This window comes from Lampris incognitus, chromosome 3, assembly GCF_029633865.1.
Source record: "Lampris incognitus isolate fLamInc1 chromosome 3, fLamInc1.hap2, whole genome shotgun sequence".
Lineage (NCBI taxonomy): Eukaryota > Metazoa > Chordata > Actinopteri > Lampriformes > Lampridae > Lampris > Lampris incognitus.
In genome coordinates, this window is record NC_079213.1 from 31,259,621 (window position 1) to 31,277,531 (window position 17,911).

The 17,911-nt window shown below is 49.1% G+C and overlaps 1 protein-coding gene across 1 annotated transcript in view; it reads right to left on the reverse strand.

The window, feature by feature from the left end:
- usp6nl (USP6 N-terminal like) overlaps positions 1-17,911 on the reverse strand; it is a 42,651-nt gene that overhangs the window by 13,705 nt on the left and 11,035 nt on the right. The window contains exons 3-6 of the mRNA XM_056276590.1: positions 7,287-7,366; positions 4,937-4,976; positions 2,974-3,054; positions 451-558 (exon numbers count right to left, since the gene is read on the reverse strand). Coding sequence (XP_056132565.1) covers positions 451-558; positions 2,974-3,054; positions 4,937-4,976; positions 7,287-7,366 — 309 coding nt within the window. The remainder of the gene's footprint in view (positions 1-450; positions 559-2,973; positions 3,055-4,936; positions 4,977-7,286; positions 7,367-17,911) is intronic.

The window sequence follows — 17,911 nt, forward strand, 5'->3', positions numbered from 1 at the left end:
GGGTTAGCGTGTGCGAGTGAAAGAGATGGGAGACATTTAGCGAGGAGCGAGCCGGCACGCACTGAATAATTTAGCCACGCTAACCCTTTAATCAGGTCCAAACTCCGGCTCCTAGGTTAAAAAGTACTTCTGCAGTCAGTGCTCATCCGTGTGTGCACAAACACACACACGCACACACTCACATGCACACACACAGACTCACAAATCACTGCCCATAATAATGATGAAGATGTGGGAAATCAAATAAAGCTGGTGCTCACTCACTTGCTTATGAATCTGGATGAGGCGTGTGCCATAATGAAGGATGCTGTGCTGCACAGATTTATTTTTTAAGGTGGTGAGGGAGGCCAAGCAAGTGTAAACTAGAAACTAGAGGCAGGGAGCGTGTGTTTGTTCGGATTCTCCGTGAGGTTGGGCGTTGAAGCTTGTGTGTTTTTTTTTTCCCCCTACCTCGTAGAAGTCTTTCTTCTCCTCCTTTATTTTGGGAACGTCGAGGAGCAGACACCACACCTCACCTCGGAGCTGCAGGGGAATCCCCTTATAGATCCTCCGCACTAGCTGGAAGGAAGACAGGGGGGAGGAGGCCATTGTTAGAAAGGGCCTTCAAAAGAGGACCAGTTTTCCTCACTTCACTTCACCTCATCTCACCTCACCTCACGCTGCGCCCGCGCCACCCTGACTCTCCCACACCAGTGGGCTCAAGGTTCAGCATGATAAACCATAACTTGAGTGTGATTTATGCAATGCCACGTAGTTCCAAACTGCTGCAAACCAGGCCGAGGTAAGAATAAAATGACAAGACCACACGAAAACAAGTTCTACTCCCATATTTGTTCCCAAGAAGGAAACTGCGAGGGTTAAAGAGGGTGAGTGGACATACTCCCAACAGATACTGTGTGTATGTGTGTGTGGGGGGGGGTGTAGAGGGACTGCTACGCATGCAGAGCGGTCTGAGGTAATTCAGTACCCACAAAAAGATGAAAAATCCGTTGGACTCCGGTTGAGAGAGGTGAAGTATTGAAACCCAAACTGCTGGTGTAGCGAAGCTAATCGGAGCAGTGAATCCTCCCTCGCCAGCCATTGAAAACCAACAAGCTGGAACAGGTGGAGGGCAGACATGGGGAAACGCTGTGAATGACGTGCATGTGTGCACGTGCCCGAGTAATACGTAGCTGGCGGGAACGGCCATGAAGAAAGAGGTGAGGTCCTCTTGTGCCTTGGTTGTTATGACCTCAGGAACAGTACGGATGGTTTTGGTAACACGCAATTGTGACGTTTGAAGATCTCATATTTGCAGAGGTGGGCATATTTAATCTAGAATTTGTTGATCATATGAACGAAAGAGAGACTGATCCACAATGAGTTGTGACAAGCAGAGCATGGTGTGACTAAGGAGTTAGGATTTTGTTAATTTCAGCTACATTATGCGACATAAATCATTGACTCTGTGCAAAACAACTGGTGATGTGCTCTGCATATGGTCTGGTATTTCAGTTGCCCACCTGGGTTGCCAACAATAAGAACTCCCCGTGCAAGCAAATAATTTACTGACCAATAACATGTGTGTTTGCAAATGTGTTGGGAAGAGGGGGGTCCAACGCATACCCGCCTTGATAAACCTCTCAGCGCAATACTTGGGACTCTGAGCCTCTCCTGCAACAGCCTCGTAATTATGCCCTGATGAGCTAGTCGATGAGCTCATCTGTTAAAATAATCGTCCTGTCGTGTGTATTTGCCTGCATGTGTCTGTGCGCCTGTACATGCACACGCGTGACTATCACTCTGAGAAACACAGCGAGTGTTTGGCTCCTCGGCAAATGCCAACGCGCACGAGTCTGTGTTAATGTGAAACATTGTGTGTTAATCTTGTCTCTCCCCCGCGAAGCGGTCTCTGCTCCTCTCCCCACAGCTCCATCTGTAGGATCGATTGGCTGTCACTTCAACTGCTCACACTCCAAAATGACCCTGAATCAGCGGGTACACTCCCCCCTCCAGCCTCCACATCTTCCACCCATTTATGCAATCTGCACTGTATTGATTTACTCTTGCGTATGGGGCCAACACGCTGCCTTGCAGATGCCACAACCGCACCGAGATAATGTTAGCTTTGCAAATGTAATTTTGAGTGTACATTGTCCCCATGACGGCGGCTGAGAAACCTCAAGCCGTTCTAAAATATTACATGTGTCATGCCAAATTGCTGCTGTGCAGCTCGCTTGGCTCTTGGCAATCTGGGCTTAAATGTTCTCAGCAGCTGCAAAGTGAGGAAACAAAATCTTCTGAGCACAACAAGTGTGGTGTTGAATGACAAAGATAAAGAAAGGGAAGAAATCCTTGATAAAAGGGAAATAAATAAATAAACAAGACAAAATGAGGAAAAAGAGGGAAGGGAAGGAGGGAGAAGCTATGGAGATGAAAGGGGGAGAATCATTGCTCCGTAGTGTCCTTGGCTGTCAGTTACCACACACAATTCTTTGAAATGGATGAGAGCAAATTTGTGTGTGTGTGTGTTTGTGCGTGAAGCTTATGCGCTCCATCAGCAACGAGCACATTTCAAAGCCAGTAACTGCTAAATCCCTCGTGCGACCAGCCGTACAAATAAAGACAAGGCAAAGAGCACCTGCGGCACGAACACCCCTATCGCAACCTTCGATGTGAAACCAACAGGCGCTTAATGAGGACCACCACGGCGTTACTGACACATGACTTCCTTCATAACCAGCCTTACTGGGAGGTGGGCTGACACCTGACACACAACCGAGCTTGCCACTCCTTTACATCCGTCACCGGTGGGGGAGGAAGGTAGGGGGGGGGTGACAGCTGTGTGGAATGTTTGACAGGATGAATGAGAGCGAGACTAACTGTAATGGACAGATAAGAGACAGGGAGACTTACAGTGGGACGGACAGAGCGGTGAGATGTAAACACAGACAGGTAAGGGAAAAAAAGATAAAAGGAAAAGAGCGATCTCACCTTTTCACTGTTCTTGTATTTGTCCCAGCTCTTCAGCATCTTCAGCCATTTGGTGGTCCTCTCCACTTCCGTGTGTTTTTGCTGAGTGGGAAACAGAAGGAGTTCAACCTTAATGCCTTCTAATAATACTTATTCCTCTGTCTCCTGTAAGCCTTTGATACGTCAACCATCACGAGCACAAAACCAAATTACAGGTTTTAGAAATATGGGACAGTCAACCACAGATTTGGAATGAAAAAAAAAGACATGTGAGTTATCTCAGCAGGCGGTTTAAAGGCTGGAATGCAACATGGCTCAAAGTGTTGAGAATGTGGGATAGGCTGTTCTTGGAGATAGAAAGGAGGGCCTTTTTTTTTTTTAGATCTGAGCAAAACAGAAGGATTGAAAGTCTGCCAACATCAGTTTAAAAGCACAGCCCGATAAAAGTGATGAAGCTGAAAAGCATTTGTTTCCATTTTTAAACCCGACTTATCAGAACCCTTTGGATTGGAGGCTTTTTAAGTGATGCTGGAACTCCTTAGATCCGACTCACTCCGTGATATTTGGGGGAGAGATGTTCACGTCCAGCAGCCATATTTCTATTTATAGTGTGTGACTGTCATTCTTAAATGAAGGTATGGACGTAAAATCAGGACTCTTAAAATGTGTACCAGAAAAGCTTTTGCAGACTCGGATTTATGAATGCGTATCTATATTTGTAAATGTAAAGTGGGCCACATGGGCGCCACGGTGGCCCGGGGGTTAGCGCCGTCGCCTCACAGCAAGAAGGTCCTGGGTTTGACTCCCGGCCGGCCAGGCTTTGTGTGTGGAGTTTGCATGTTCTCCTCATGTTCTGTCCACCGGGAGCTCCTAGGTGAGAATGTGTGCATGAATGTGTCTGTGTGGCATCCCTGTGATGGACTGGTGACCTGTCCAGGGTGCTCCCCACCTTCCACCCAACGAGCACTGGGATATACTCGAGCACCCCGCAACCCTAGTTTGGATAAGCGGCTTGGGAAAAAAGAGAGAAAAAAGTAGGCCACGTTCCATTTAAAAAAATCCCCACCCCACACTGACAAATCACAGTTTGCTAGAAGACAAAAATTCACCAATGGTGGAAAGAAGACTTTGAAGGTGCACGTACGTGGGAACTGAGTTGTAACGTGGTTGTGGTTGGAAAGCTAGATATTTAAATAAAAACCACACGTTTGAATACAAATTTGGTCTAATGTTTGCATATGAACATATTTGCAAGAATTACAATCGGGTACTCCCCCCCCCCCTTTCTCCCCAATTGTACTTTGCCAATTACCCCACTCTTCTGAGCCATCCCAGTCGCTGCTCCAACCCCTCTGCTGATCCGGGGAGGGCTGCAGACTACCATATGTCTCCTCTGATACATGTGGAGTCACCAGCCGCTTCTTTTCACCTGACAGTGAGGCGTTTCGCCAGGGGGTCGTAGCGCGTGGGAGGATCACGTTATTCCCCCCAGCCCCCCGAACAGGTGCCCCGGCCGACCAGAGGAGGCGCTAGTGCACCGACCAGGACACACCTACATCTGGCTTCCCACCCACAGACACGGCCAACTGTGTCTGTAGGGATGCCCGACCAAGCCAGAGGCAACGCGGGGATTTGAATCGCCGATCCCCGTGTTGGTAGGCAACGGAATAGCCAGCCACGCCACCCGGACATAATCAGGAACTCTAATCTTCCCTTGCACCCTTAGTCACTTTGGTCTGGTAGTACGAAACTAAGGGACAAGAATCTGCTGACCCAGTAAAGTTGTAAATAAAACGAGTGCAATTACCTTTATCTACAGATAAAGGTGCACATTCTCAAACACGAGTCATGGCAACACACTTCCTGTTTCTGAATACACACAAATGCACGTTTCCAATAATATAGTCCTGACTTTAGTCATGTGCAGGAGGTGGCTGCAGTGAATGACTGAAGCTAGGGGGGAGTTAAGATTATTTTCACTTACCTTCTCTTCCACCGAGTCGTAGGATGGAAGCTCTTTCTCACTGGAGAAACGAGGAGAGAGAGGGAAAGGATGACAGGAAACAGAATAGGGGAGGAGAGGACAAAAGGGAAGACAGGAAGAAAGGAAAGGAATAAATGTGTTGTCAGCCTTGTCTACGTCACATAACAGACTTACTACCATCAGGATTTAGATGTGACTGAGGGAACCAGTAGGTTATAAACTCTCTGAATATTAACTTTTCAGTTGTACCGGATGCCCTGGTAATATATACATGATGTATATGTATATCTTGATAGTGTATAGATGCTAGTTTTTCACTTCAAAATGGGGGAAAAGAAAATAGTTTTGTCCTACATCAACCCGAACTGAAATAAAGAGTATAAAATCCAAGATGGATGAAGGCAGGGACCTGATCACAGGGGACAGAATACAGTTCTCGTGCAGAGTTTTAGAGTTTTACATGTTTCCTGTCTGGCCTGCAGCGCTAAACATCATGTCACACGTTTAACAGTGAAAGTTACGATTTGCTTTATCGGTCCGACAGAGATCCACATCTTGAATTTTGTCCAGGGAGGAAGGAAACTCGGTCCGAGATTCATCCCCACTTTCTGTGCAGTTACTCTGGGACTTCCCTAACCTTCAGCCCCCAACCTCTGACCCCGGCAGGAGGAACCGGAGGAGGGGGGTGGGGTGGGGTGAGGGTTAGATGGGGACATACATATGTGTAGAGAGAGAGAGAGAGAGCGAGAGAGCAAGTGAGAGAGCGAGACAGACAGAAAGCGAGAGAGAGATAGAGAGCGAGAGACAGAGAAAAAGAGACAGAGAGCGAGTGAGATAGAGAGCCACCGAGACAGATAGAGAGCCAGAGAGCTAGAGAGAGAGTGAGTTAGAGAGAGAGACAGACAGAGAGCGAAAGTGAGAGACAGAGAGGGAGATAGAGAGAGCGAGATAGAGTAAGAGAGAGCAAGAGACAGAAAAAGAGAGAGCGCGAGAAAGAGCGAGACGGAGCAATAGAGAGAGAGCGAGAGTGAGAGACAGCAAGAAAGAGCGAGCGAGAGACAAAGTGAGAGAGTGCAAGACAGTGAGAGAGAGAGCGAGACAGAGAGAACGAAGAGAGAGAGAGAGACAGAGAAACAGACAGAGAGAGAGAGAGTGAGACAGAGAGAGAGAAAGAGAGACAGAGTAGGGGGAGGGGTAGACAGAGAGAAAGCACAGTAGCGTCTGTGCTCTAAATCAGATTAATCTGACCACTGAAAAACACTTCATGTCCAAAGTGGCTCCCCTTCACTGTGGCGCTGTCCACTCGTCCTTTTTTTTTTTTTTTTTTTTGCTTTGCCAACAGGAAAACAGCGTTTTCAGCCCCTGCCTGTCTCGCCTATCAAGCACTGTCACTCCACACAGATTCCACTGCCTGGAAAGTACAGGGAGGTCATAGTTCTCCCTGTCTGAAGCCTTATTCCTGGTCTTTCTTTTTCTACTTTGACCAGGACGTGACCCTGACTGGAGGACAATTCTGTTCCCCGTCTCAAACAATCATATGGCCGCTGGGCCCCATTGTTTTCTTTTCTCGTCCATCTCTCCATCTCACTTCGCCGTCTCTATCGCATGCCCCTATGGCTTCGTGCCTGGGCTGTAGCCACAATACTGATGGGCTGTGATTGTGGCTTCCTATCGACATGTGCCAGCCTATATTATATATATGTATGTATATGTGTGTGTGTGTGTGTGTGTGTATATAACCTATTATTTTCTTTCTCTTCCCCTTTTTTGGGGGGGGGAATTCCTCCCCCTCCAATTGTACTTGGCCAATTACCCCACTCCTCTGAGCCGTCCCGGTCGTTGCTCCACCCCCTCTGCCAATCTAGGGAGGGCTGCAGACTACCACACGCCTCCTCCCGATACGTGTGGCGTCGCCAGCCGCTTCTTTTCACCTGACTGAGGAGTTTTGCCAGGGGGACCTGGCACACGGGAGGATCACGCTATTCCCCCCAGTCCCCCCCCCGGAACAGGTGCCCCAACCAACCAGAGGAGGCGCTAGTGCAGTGACCAGGACACATAACCATATCCGGCTTCCCACCCGTAGACACGGTCAGTTGTGTATGTAGGGATGCCCAACCAAGCTGGAGGTAACACGGGGATTCGAACTGGCGATCCCCGTGTTGGTAGGCAACGGAATAGACCGCCACGCCACCCGGACGCCCCTCTCTTCCCTTTAAAGTGGTAAAATAAAACTACACTTCCACGGTTATAAAGTCTGTTATGAAGTATATGTTCATATGTGTGCACGTGAGCGGTATGTGGTGTGTGTGTGTGTGTGTGTGTGTGTGTGTGTATGTGTGTGTGTCCTTACTGGAGGAAGCCGAAGCGGTCGATAACTTTGTACAGGTGGAAGTTGGTGTCCTCCCAGGGTTCCACAATGGCCTCCTTACCCTGAAAGCAGCACCACAGTGGGCAGTGTGATGAATAACAATGAGCCTCAAACTCGTACATTTTCAACAGCAGCCCCGGGGGGCGGCGCACACCTTAAAAGAAGCACAAATAAAACACCACACCAACTCTACTGCTGCAAGTGTTGGATGTCGTTTGATGAATTTACGGCTGAAGAAAATGAACAGCCGATACCGACCGAGCAGCCCATAATAAGCCACCCACCCACACACTCCTACGGCAGAAAGTAATGTTTAGATCGGCTGCTAGATTATGGTGGTGCCACGATCCCCATGCCCTTGGGAGCATGTGTGTGTATATATGTATAAGTCTGTGTGTGTGTTTGGGTGCGAGAGAGGGAGAGAGAGACTGATGTAGAGAAGAGAGAGACTGACAGAAAGAGAGAGGAGACTGACAGAGAGAAAAGAGACTGACAGAAAGAGAGAAAGACAGAGAGACTGACAGAGAGAGGAGACTGATAGAAAGAGAAAGAGAAAGAGAAAGTGAGAGAAATTGACAGAAAGAAAGAGACTGATAGAGAGAAAAGAGACTGATGGAGAGAAAAGACTGGTAGAGAGAAAAGAGAGACTGACAGAAAGAGAGAGGAGACTGATAGAGAGAAAAGAGACTGATAGAAAGAGACAGAGAAAGTGAGAGAAATTGACAGAAAGAGAGAGACTGATAGAGAGAAAAGAGACTGACAGAACGAGAGACAGAGAGAAAGAGAGAGAGACTGACAGAGAAAAGAGACTGATAGGGAGAAAGAGAGAGAGACTGACAGAAAAAGAGACTAATAGAGAAAAAAGAGACTGATAGAAAGAGAGAGAAGGACTGATAGAGAAAAGAGACTGATAGAAAGAGAGAGACTGACAGAAAGAGAGAGACTGACAGAGAGAAAAGAGACTGTTAGAGAGACTGACAGAAAGAGAGAGACTGACAGAGAAAACAGAGACTGTTAGAGAGAGACTGATAGAAAGTGAGAGTGACAGAGAGAGAGACTGATATAGAGAAAAGAGAGAGACTGATAGAGAGATTGACAAAGAGAGAGAGAGATTTTAGATTTTTAAAAAGTAACTTTTATTTAAAAATAATACAATCATACTCAAAACACAAGCAAATAAATAAATATTTAAAAATAAAAGTAAATCACACCAATTCTCCAGAAAAAACAAGTAGGTTGTGTTTTACTGATCACAACACATCTCCATGAGCCCAGGTAACACAACACATCCCCATGAGCCCAGATAACACAACACATCTCCATGAGCCCAGGTAACACAACACATCTCCATGAGCCCAGACAACACAACACATCTTCATGAGCCCAGACAACACTGAATTACTGAGTACAACACATCCCCATGAGCCTAGACAACACATCCCCATGAGCCCAGACAACACTGAATTACTGAGCACAACACATCTCCATGAGCCCAGACAACACTGAATTACTGAGCACAACACATCCCCATTAGCCCGGACAACAGTGAATTACTGAGCACAACACATCCCCATGAGCCCAGACAACACTGAATTACTGAGCACAATAACATCTCCATGAGCCCAGACAACACAACACATCTCCATGAGCCCAGACAACACAACACATCTCCATGAGCCCAGACAAAACAACACATCTCTATGAGCCCAGACAGCACTGAGCTGCTGGGTATCTTTCATTTCTCTGTAATAACGGAAGTCGATCATCATCCTGGCTTTTACCATGCTAGTAAACAGCAGCTTTACATCAGTGTCTACTGAGTTGTCCATCTTCCTTTTTCTGCTTACATATATGGCCATTTCTGCTTGTCCCAGAATAAAATTCATTATTTGACATTTTTCTTTTACAGTTTGTTTATACTTAAACCCCAGAATGAATATGTGCTTGGAGAAAACCTGCCCTACCTTGCTGTATAAACTCTCCAACATAAACACTGGTACCAGGCACACACACTCCAGGTGACCGTGGAAAACAGTTTCTTTGTAAAAGCAAAACAGACATTTACCACTCACACCTGGACTAATAATGGAAAGAAAAGCATTAACTGCTACTGTCCCATGTATAAGTCTCCATGGTAAGTCAGCAACCTTCTTTGTTAATGGTGGTTTGTATAAACCCCTCCAAGCAGGTCTGACATCAACTCCCAAGCCCACACGACTTCACCGAGAGAGAGAGAGAGAGAGAGAGAGAGAGAGAGAGAGAGAGAGAGAGAGAGAGAGAGAGAGAGGCTTATGTGTCTGTTTGCATATTGTGTGTGTGTATGTGTGTGTGTGGTACTGCTTATAGGTGTGAAATGAACAGGCAGAAGCCCACCAGTGTAATTTTTCAACTCCAAGACATAATAGTCAATTTACCAGCACATACCAGAGAGCGAGCGAGAGACAGAGAGAGGAGAGACAGAGAGAGAGCGAGAGAGAGAGGAGAGACAAAGAGAGAGAGAGCGAGAGAGAGGATCATGCAGCAAAGGGGTGAGAGAGAACGAGCTGAGCAGATGGAATGGAGGAGAAAAGGTGCAGGATGGGTAGAGGATGACATGTAGATCTGAGGCGTGGGTGTAAGACACCCCGCCAGAATCCCATCAGCCCCTGGTACGATGGATGTGCAGGAGGAGTGACGTGCCAGAAGTATATAAACAATATGGAATACATGAGTGTCACAGGAGGGACGTACTTGGTAATGGGGGGAACCTGACAGAACTTCACATACGATCCAGGCCAGACATCCTGAATCAGGAACAATTTATCTGTCATTTCATCTTATGTACGAGTACGTACACAAAAGAAACAAAACTCCATTTCCCAAGCCCACAGCAGTGCAACACAAAAGACAAAAATACACATCCAAAAACAACACCACCAAAAACATACAATAGAGCGAACAAAGCAAAAACAGCCAACAACACAGTCCACCCAGTACAACACGGTCCATCCAGTACAACCCAGTGCACCCAGTACAACCCAGTCCACCCGGTACAACCCAGTACAACCCAGTCCACCCGGTACAACCCAGTCCACCCAATACAACCCAGTCCACCCAGTACAACACAGTCCACCCGGTACAACTCAATGCACCTGGTACAACACAGTCCACCTACTACAACACAGTCCACCTACTACAACACAGTCCACCTACTACAACACAGTCCACCTGGTACAACACAGTCCACCTGGTACAACACAGTCCGCCCGGTACAACACAAGCCACCTAGTAGAACACAGTCCACCCGGTACAACACAGTCCACCTGGTACAACTCAATCCACCTGGTACAACACAGTCCACCTACTACAACACAGTCCACCTGGTACAACACAGTCCACCTACTACAACACAGTCCACCCGGTAGAACACAGTCCACCTGGTACAACACAGTCCACCCGGTACAACACAGTCCACCCGGTACAACACAAGCCACCTAGTACAACACAGTCCACCAGGTACAACACAGTCCACCCAGTACAACACAGTCCATCTAGTACAACACAGTCCACCTAGTACAACACAATCCACCTAGCACAACACAGTCCACCCGGTACAACACAGTCCACCCAGTACAACACAGTCCACCCGGTACAACACAGTCCACCTAGTACAACACAGTCCACCTAGTACAACACAGTCCAACTAGTACAACACAAGCCACCTAGTACAACACAGTCCACCTAGTACAACACAGTCCACCTACTACAACACAGTCCACCCGGTACAACAAAGTCCATCTAGTACAACACAGTCCACCCGGTACAACACAGTCCACCCGGTACAACACAGTCCACCCGGTACAACACAGTCCACCAAGTACAACACAAGCCACCCGGTACAACACAGTTCACCCGGTACAACACAATCCACATAATACAACAAAGTCCACCCAGTACAACACAATCCACATAGTACAACACAGTCCACCCAGTACAACACAGTCCACCCAGTTCAACACGGTCTAAAAATTCCACCGTCCAGAGAGCGAACGCCAGCCAGGATGACTGTCGGAACTGCCGGTCTGCACAGGCTAGCAGTTAGCTTAGCCTGCCCCGCTTCCACATCCTGTCAGACCGCCCTCGGTGTTTCCTCTTCAGTCGCAGCTCCAGACAGGGCCGTGGTCCCTGGGCCCACAGGACGTAGCAGACCAGGTTCCCTCAGCCGATCCAACGCCAGTTCTCCCGGCCAGACACCCTGGACACACGACGACACAAACGCATACGAAGACAAAAATACTGCACCGTCCATGTTGGGCGAGGCTGCCGCCAGACCGCCTCGGTGTTTCCTCTCTGGCAGGGCCGTGAGCTAGCAGTTAGCTAAGCCTGCCCCGCTTTCGCCTCCTCCTCGAGCCCACAGGATGCAGCAGACCAAGCTGTCTCAGCTGATCCAGCGCCTGCTCTCCTAGCCAAGCGAAATCGACGACCAAAATAAAAACTCCACATGATGACACAAACTTAGATGCAAACGTAGACGTGGACAAAGACACTGCAATAATCATGCAAATCATGAATGACAGCAGACCAAGCATTCGCATTCAAAGTGCACATTTACAGCCGATGAAGTCGTGCAGTGAGACAGGACTGCTGTTGCTGGTAACAGCAGCGACGGGACCCCTTTGCCATGAGGCAACCGCGCTAACCACTGCGCCACCGTGTCACGTCTTCAATATAGTATCCTCATTTAAATACAAAGCCATATCACACAATCCCTGTCCTCACAATCTCACAGTCTCTTCTCACCCCGGGACTGGCTTACGAGCTGTCTTCAGGGGACAACAGACTGGCCGGTCAGATCTAATCAGAATTTTGTGCATGTTCTCCTCGTGTCTGCGTGGGTTTCCTCCGGGTGCTCCTGTTTCCTCCCACAGTCCAAAGACATGTAGGTCAGGTGAATCGGCCGTACTAAATTGTCCCGAGGTGTGAATGTGTGTGTGTGTGTGTGTGTGTGTGTGTGTGTGTGTGTCAGCCCTGTGATGGCCTGGCGGCCTGTCCAGGGTGTCTCCCCACCTGCTGCCCAATGACTGCTGGGATAGGCTCCAGTATCCCTGTGACCCTGAGAGCAGGCTAAGCGGCTTGGATAATGGATGGACGGTGGTGTGAGTACATGCTCCATAATAGTCTTCTATTGAGAAATAATGACCGCCGCGGTGGTGAAGAACCTCCCAATGCATAGCTGGGGGGGGGGGTCATTCACTATCTTATTATTACCTTATTATCGGATTACACAGCTTCATCTTCTGAGCCGACCTCTTGCTATATGTTTAGCAGCCTACACAGGCTACGTCATGCACATCAGTGTGGAAGGGAACAGGAACGGTGATGATAACAGTCTTCACATTGATCTGCTATTCAGAAATAACTGGTTGCAGGATGATTTAACTGACCAATCAGAATCCAGTATTCAACATAGCCTCATAATAAATCGATAACATATCAATACGGTAACCTGAGACAAGATGTCCTCTGGGATATCATTTCATTGCTGTAATTTTTTGGCTTTAAAGGGTGCAGTGAAGTGATGCAATTTTCTTAAGTTAAAAAAAAAACTTTATTGATAGGCGTTCGGGTAGCTTAGCGGTCTATTCCATTGCCTACTAACACTGGGATCGCCGGATCGAATCCCCGTGTTACCGCCAGCTTGGTCGGGCGTCCCTACAGACACAATTGGCCGTGTTTGTGGGTGGGGAGCTGGATGTGGCTATGTGTCCTGGTCACTGCACTAGTGCCTCCTCTGGTTGGACGGGGCGCCTGTTTGGGGAGGAGGGGGAACTGGGGGGAATACTGTGACCCTCCCACGCACTACATCCCCCTGGTGAAACTCCTCACTGTCAGGTGAAAAGAAGTGGCTGGCGACTCCACATGTATTGGAGGAGGCATGTGGTAGTCTACAGGCCCCCCCCCCCCACCCCGGATTGGTGGGGGGGGGCGATCGGGATGGCTCAGAAGAGTGGGGCACTTGGCTGGATACAATTAGGGAGAAAAGGGGAAAAAAAATAAATAAAAAAGGGGGAAATGATTTATTGAGCCCCGTGGGGAAATTACACTGCATTTAACCCATCCTAGCGGTGTAGCTAGGAGCAGTGGGCAGCCCCCAGGGACCAAGTAGCTCGTCTCGCCATGCCTCGGTCAGGGGCACTGACAGGAGTATTAACCCCAACATGCATGTCTTTTTTTGATGGTGGGGGAAACCGGAGCACCTGGAGAAAACCCACCGCAGACAAGGGGAGAACATGCAAACTACACACAGAGGAGGACCTGGGATGACCCCCCCCCTCCCCAAGGATGGACAACCTCGGGGTTCGAACCCAGGATCTTCTTGCTGTGAGGCGACAGCGCTAACTAGCCACTGGGCCACCATGCCGCCTACACTGTTTTGACTGAGGAAATGAACAATGGCTGCTTGTGATCATGTCCACATTACTCACCACTGTTTCTCTTTTCTTGTGTGTAAATGTCTGAAAGCACCAACCGTCATCGGGAAAGCACCATCACCGTATCAATATCAAAGTATTCAGCCAAAAATATTGTGGTATTTGATTCCATCAATATCGCCCACAGCTAAGGGTGTGTGTTTATGTTGTGCGTCTACTTTGAAGTGTGTATCTTATGATACGATGCACTTTATTTACCCCTGTGGAGGAACACTCGGTGCAGCTGCTTCACTGTAACGTCAAATAGCAATAAATTCTGCACAGCGTAAGACTTCTACACAACAAAAAAGCTCTACAACGTTACCACAACACATATGCACCTCCACATCGTTACAAACACAATCGCTCAGAAAAATTAAATGGCATTGAACACATATTGCATGAGCCCTACAACTAGCAACTCATTTTACGGTTGGTTAATGAGGGCGATTGTCATGGGGTGGGGTGGATGGGGGGGTGTCGTGCTGGCAGGCGGTGTGTGTGGGCACCGCTTACCAAACGTTCTTCCAGTAGACTGTGTGCCAGTCAAACAGTTGCCCAGATTGCCGTTCGTCTATGCCCCTTGTTTTGTTCGCCCTGGCATCATGCAGGGCTTTGGGAGGGGGGGGGCCAGCGGGCTGCAGGCTCAGCTGCAGGACCGCCACGGTGCATCCTGCCCTGCAGCGAGCGGTGCCACACCACACCGTGAGAGGTGCTGAGAGGATGCAAACTGCAACACAGCTTTTACAGTGAAGCAAAGGATGGATTTTTAGAGACAGGGAAGGGCGGCACGGTGGCACAGTGGTTAGTGCGGTCGCCTCACAGCAAGAAGGTCCTGGGTTCGAGCCACGTGGTAGTCCAACCTTGGGGGTCGTCCCGGTTCGTCCTCCGTGTGGAGTTTGCTTGTTCTCTCCGTGTCTGCGTGGGTTTCCTCCAGGGGCTCTGGTTTCCTCCCACAGTGCAAACACATGTAGGTCAGGTGAATCGGCCATACTGAATTGTCCCTAGGTGTGCGTGTGTGAGTCCTGTGTGATGGCTTGGCGGCCTGTCCAGGGTGTCTCCCCGCCTGCTGCCCAGTGACTGCTGGGATAGGCTCCAGCATCCCCGCGGCCCTGAGAGCAGGATAAGCAGTTTGGATAATGGATGGACGGAGAAACAGGGAAGTTTCCACCGGAAGAACATTCGCCGTTTGGACTTACAAGCAGGACGTTGTCATCCTGTGACAAAGGCACAGAGAGGAAGCCTTGCTGGCTAATTAGCACACCAAGCTAATGATGGGTCATCTTTTTTTTTTTCTTGGTCAGCTCATGATAATTTCCATCCATCCATTATCCAAGCCGCTTATCCCAATTTGGGTCACGGGATGCTGGAGCCTATCCCAGCTGTCACTGGGCGGCAGGCGGGGGACACACCCTGAACAGGCTGCCAGTCCATCACACACATACCTAGGGACAATTTAGTGTGGCTGATTCACCTGACCTACATGTGTTTGGACTGTGGCAGGAAACCGGAGCACCCGGAGGAAACCCACGCAGACACGGGGAGAACATGCGAACTCCACACAGAGGACGACCCGGGACGACCCTCGAGGTTGGACTACCACAGGGCTCGAACCCAGGACCTTCTCACTGTGAGGCGACCGCGCCAACCACTGTGCCACAGTGCCACCCCTCATGATGATTTGTCCCATATCATAAATACCCTCTTCACCACCCATTTATTGACATGGGTGGTGTCATTACAGTCTCCTGTGCTCCATCCAAAACGCCCGGAAGAAAGAAAACAACCTAGCAGAGAGACGGAGAGGGCAGAACTGGCTGTGGTTTGCAAGCCTGACTGAAGACCAGCTGCTGAGACGAGGGATTTCTAAATCAATCTCCTCCCGTGGCCTTGTCCTAACCCAAACGCCCTCCTCCCAAACCCGCACTGCTACTCCAGGAGACGCGGGCCAGTTAAACAAATACATAAATTAAACACGCACATCCGCGAAGAATAAAAAAAGAACGCCGTTTTGTGACCTCAGACCTCAGCACATGCATGTCTGCCCACTTGCACGCACACACACACACACACACACACACACACTGCAGAGTGCCTGCAGGAGATGTGAAGAACACACACAGACTGTGTGTAAAAACCATGTCGTCTGGTAGCTGCACAAATAAACACTCTCGACAAACGTCTGCCGTCACTCAACACCAGTGTCACGAGAAAAATGAGATACGTCCCTTTCATTTTTTTAAAGCATCACATAGGTATCAATGATATGCCAGTGGTATTCAGCTCTCTCGCTCTGTCTCTATGTATACATATAGGGGCGGCACGGTGGCACAGTGGTTAGCGCAGTTGCCTCACAGCAAGAAGGTCCTGGGTTCGAGCCCTGGGGTAGTCCAACCTTGGTGGGTCATCTCGGGTCGCCCTCTGTGTGGAGTTTGCATGTTCTCCCCGTGTCTGCGTGGGTTTCCTCCGGGGGCTCCGGTTTCCTCCCACAGTCCAAAGACATGTTGGTCAGGTGAATTGGCCGTACTAAATTGCCCCTAGGTATGTGTGTGTCCGCCCTGTGATGGCCTGGCGGCCTGTCCAGGGTGTCTCCCTGCCTGCCGCCCAATGACTGCTGGGAAAGGCTCCAGCATCCCCGCGACACCGCGAGCAGGATAAGCAGTTCAGATAATGGATGGATGGATGGATTATATATATGTCTATGATAGTCTGGCGGCCTGTCCATGGTGTCTCCCCACCTGGTGCCCAATGACTGCTGGGATAGGCTCCAGTATCCCAGTGGCCCTGAGTAAGGACAAGCAGTTTGGCTAATGAATGAATGAATATATATGTACCATAAGTGTACAGTTATGGTACATGTGTTTATCTATATGTCTATTTGGAAGTCAGTGTGTGGTATTTCCAGATGTTCCTTCAGTTATCAATGACTTCTCACAAATATAACATGCATAATGGAGTATTTGGTAGGGCTGGGCGACATGGAAAAAAACAAAATATGATATTTTTGACCGACTATCTCGATGTCGATATTTTGACGGTATTGCAGAGATGACAACTGGTGGGTGCTCTCACAAAATAATTACACAATCACACTTTGATAAACGCTCACTAGTAATGTGGGTATGATGCCCGAACAGGAAGAGACAAATAGTACTACAGCTAGAACGGTCTAATGAGCTCATAAAATCTCATCTCTTCACTGTAACGCAGCCTTTTAAAACGAGGAGAAGACGACACTTATGGGGCATCCGGGTGGTGTGGCGGACTATTCTGTTGCCTACCAACATGGTGATCGCCAGTTCGAATCCCTGTATTGCCTCCAGCTTGGTCAGGCATCCCTACAGAAACAATTGGCTGTGTCTGCGGGTGGGAAGCCAGATGTGGGTATGTGTCCTGGTCGCCGCACTAGCGCCTCCTCTGGTCGGTCGGTCGGTCGGTCGGTCGGGGCGCTTGTTTGGGGGGGAGGGGGAACTGGGGGCAATAGCGTGATCCACCCATACGCTACATCCCCCTGGCCATGGCCTTTCCATTGCCTTGCTCAGGGGCACAGGCAGGAGTATTAACCCTAACATGCATGTCTTTTTGGTGGTGGGAGGAAACCCACACAGACACGGGGAGAACATGCAAACTCCACACAGAAAGAACCTGGCATGGCCGGGGGTTCGAACCCAGGACCTTCTTGCTGTGAGGCAACAGTGCTGACCGCTGGGACACCGTGCCGCCATATCTTGCCCAACCCGGTATCTGCAGGCGTGCAGAGGCCTACGTATGAATCAGGAATCAGGAACACTTGATTTGTCATTCCACCTCATGTACTTGCACATATGAAGTGAAACGACATGCCGTTTCGCCCCGCCCACAGCAGCGCAACACACACACACAAAAACACATTCAAGAACGGCAAGGACACACAAATCCAAACTAACACATATATCCAAACCAAAAAAAAATCACTGTCCAAGGGAACAAACGCCAGCCAGGATGACCGTCGGAACCGCTGGTCTGCATGGGCTAGCAGTTAGCCTAGCCTGCCCTGATTACGCGTCCTGTCAGACCACCCTCCCATGTTTCCTCCTCGGGTGCAGCTCCAGGCAGGGGCCAGGGTCCCTGTGGCTACCGGACGAAGCAGACCAAGCTCTCCCAGACAGACACCCTCGA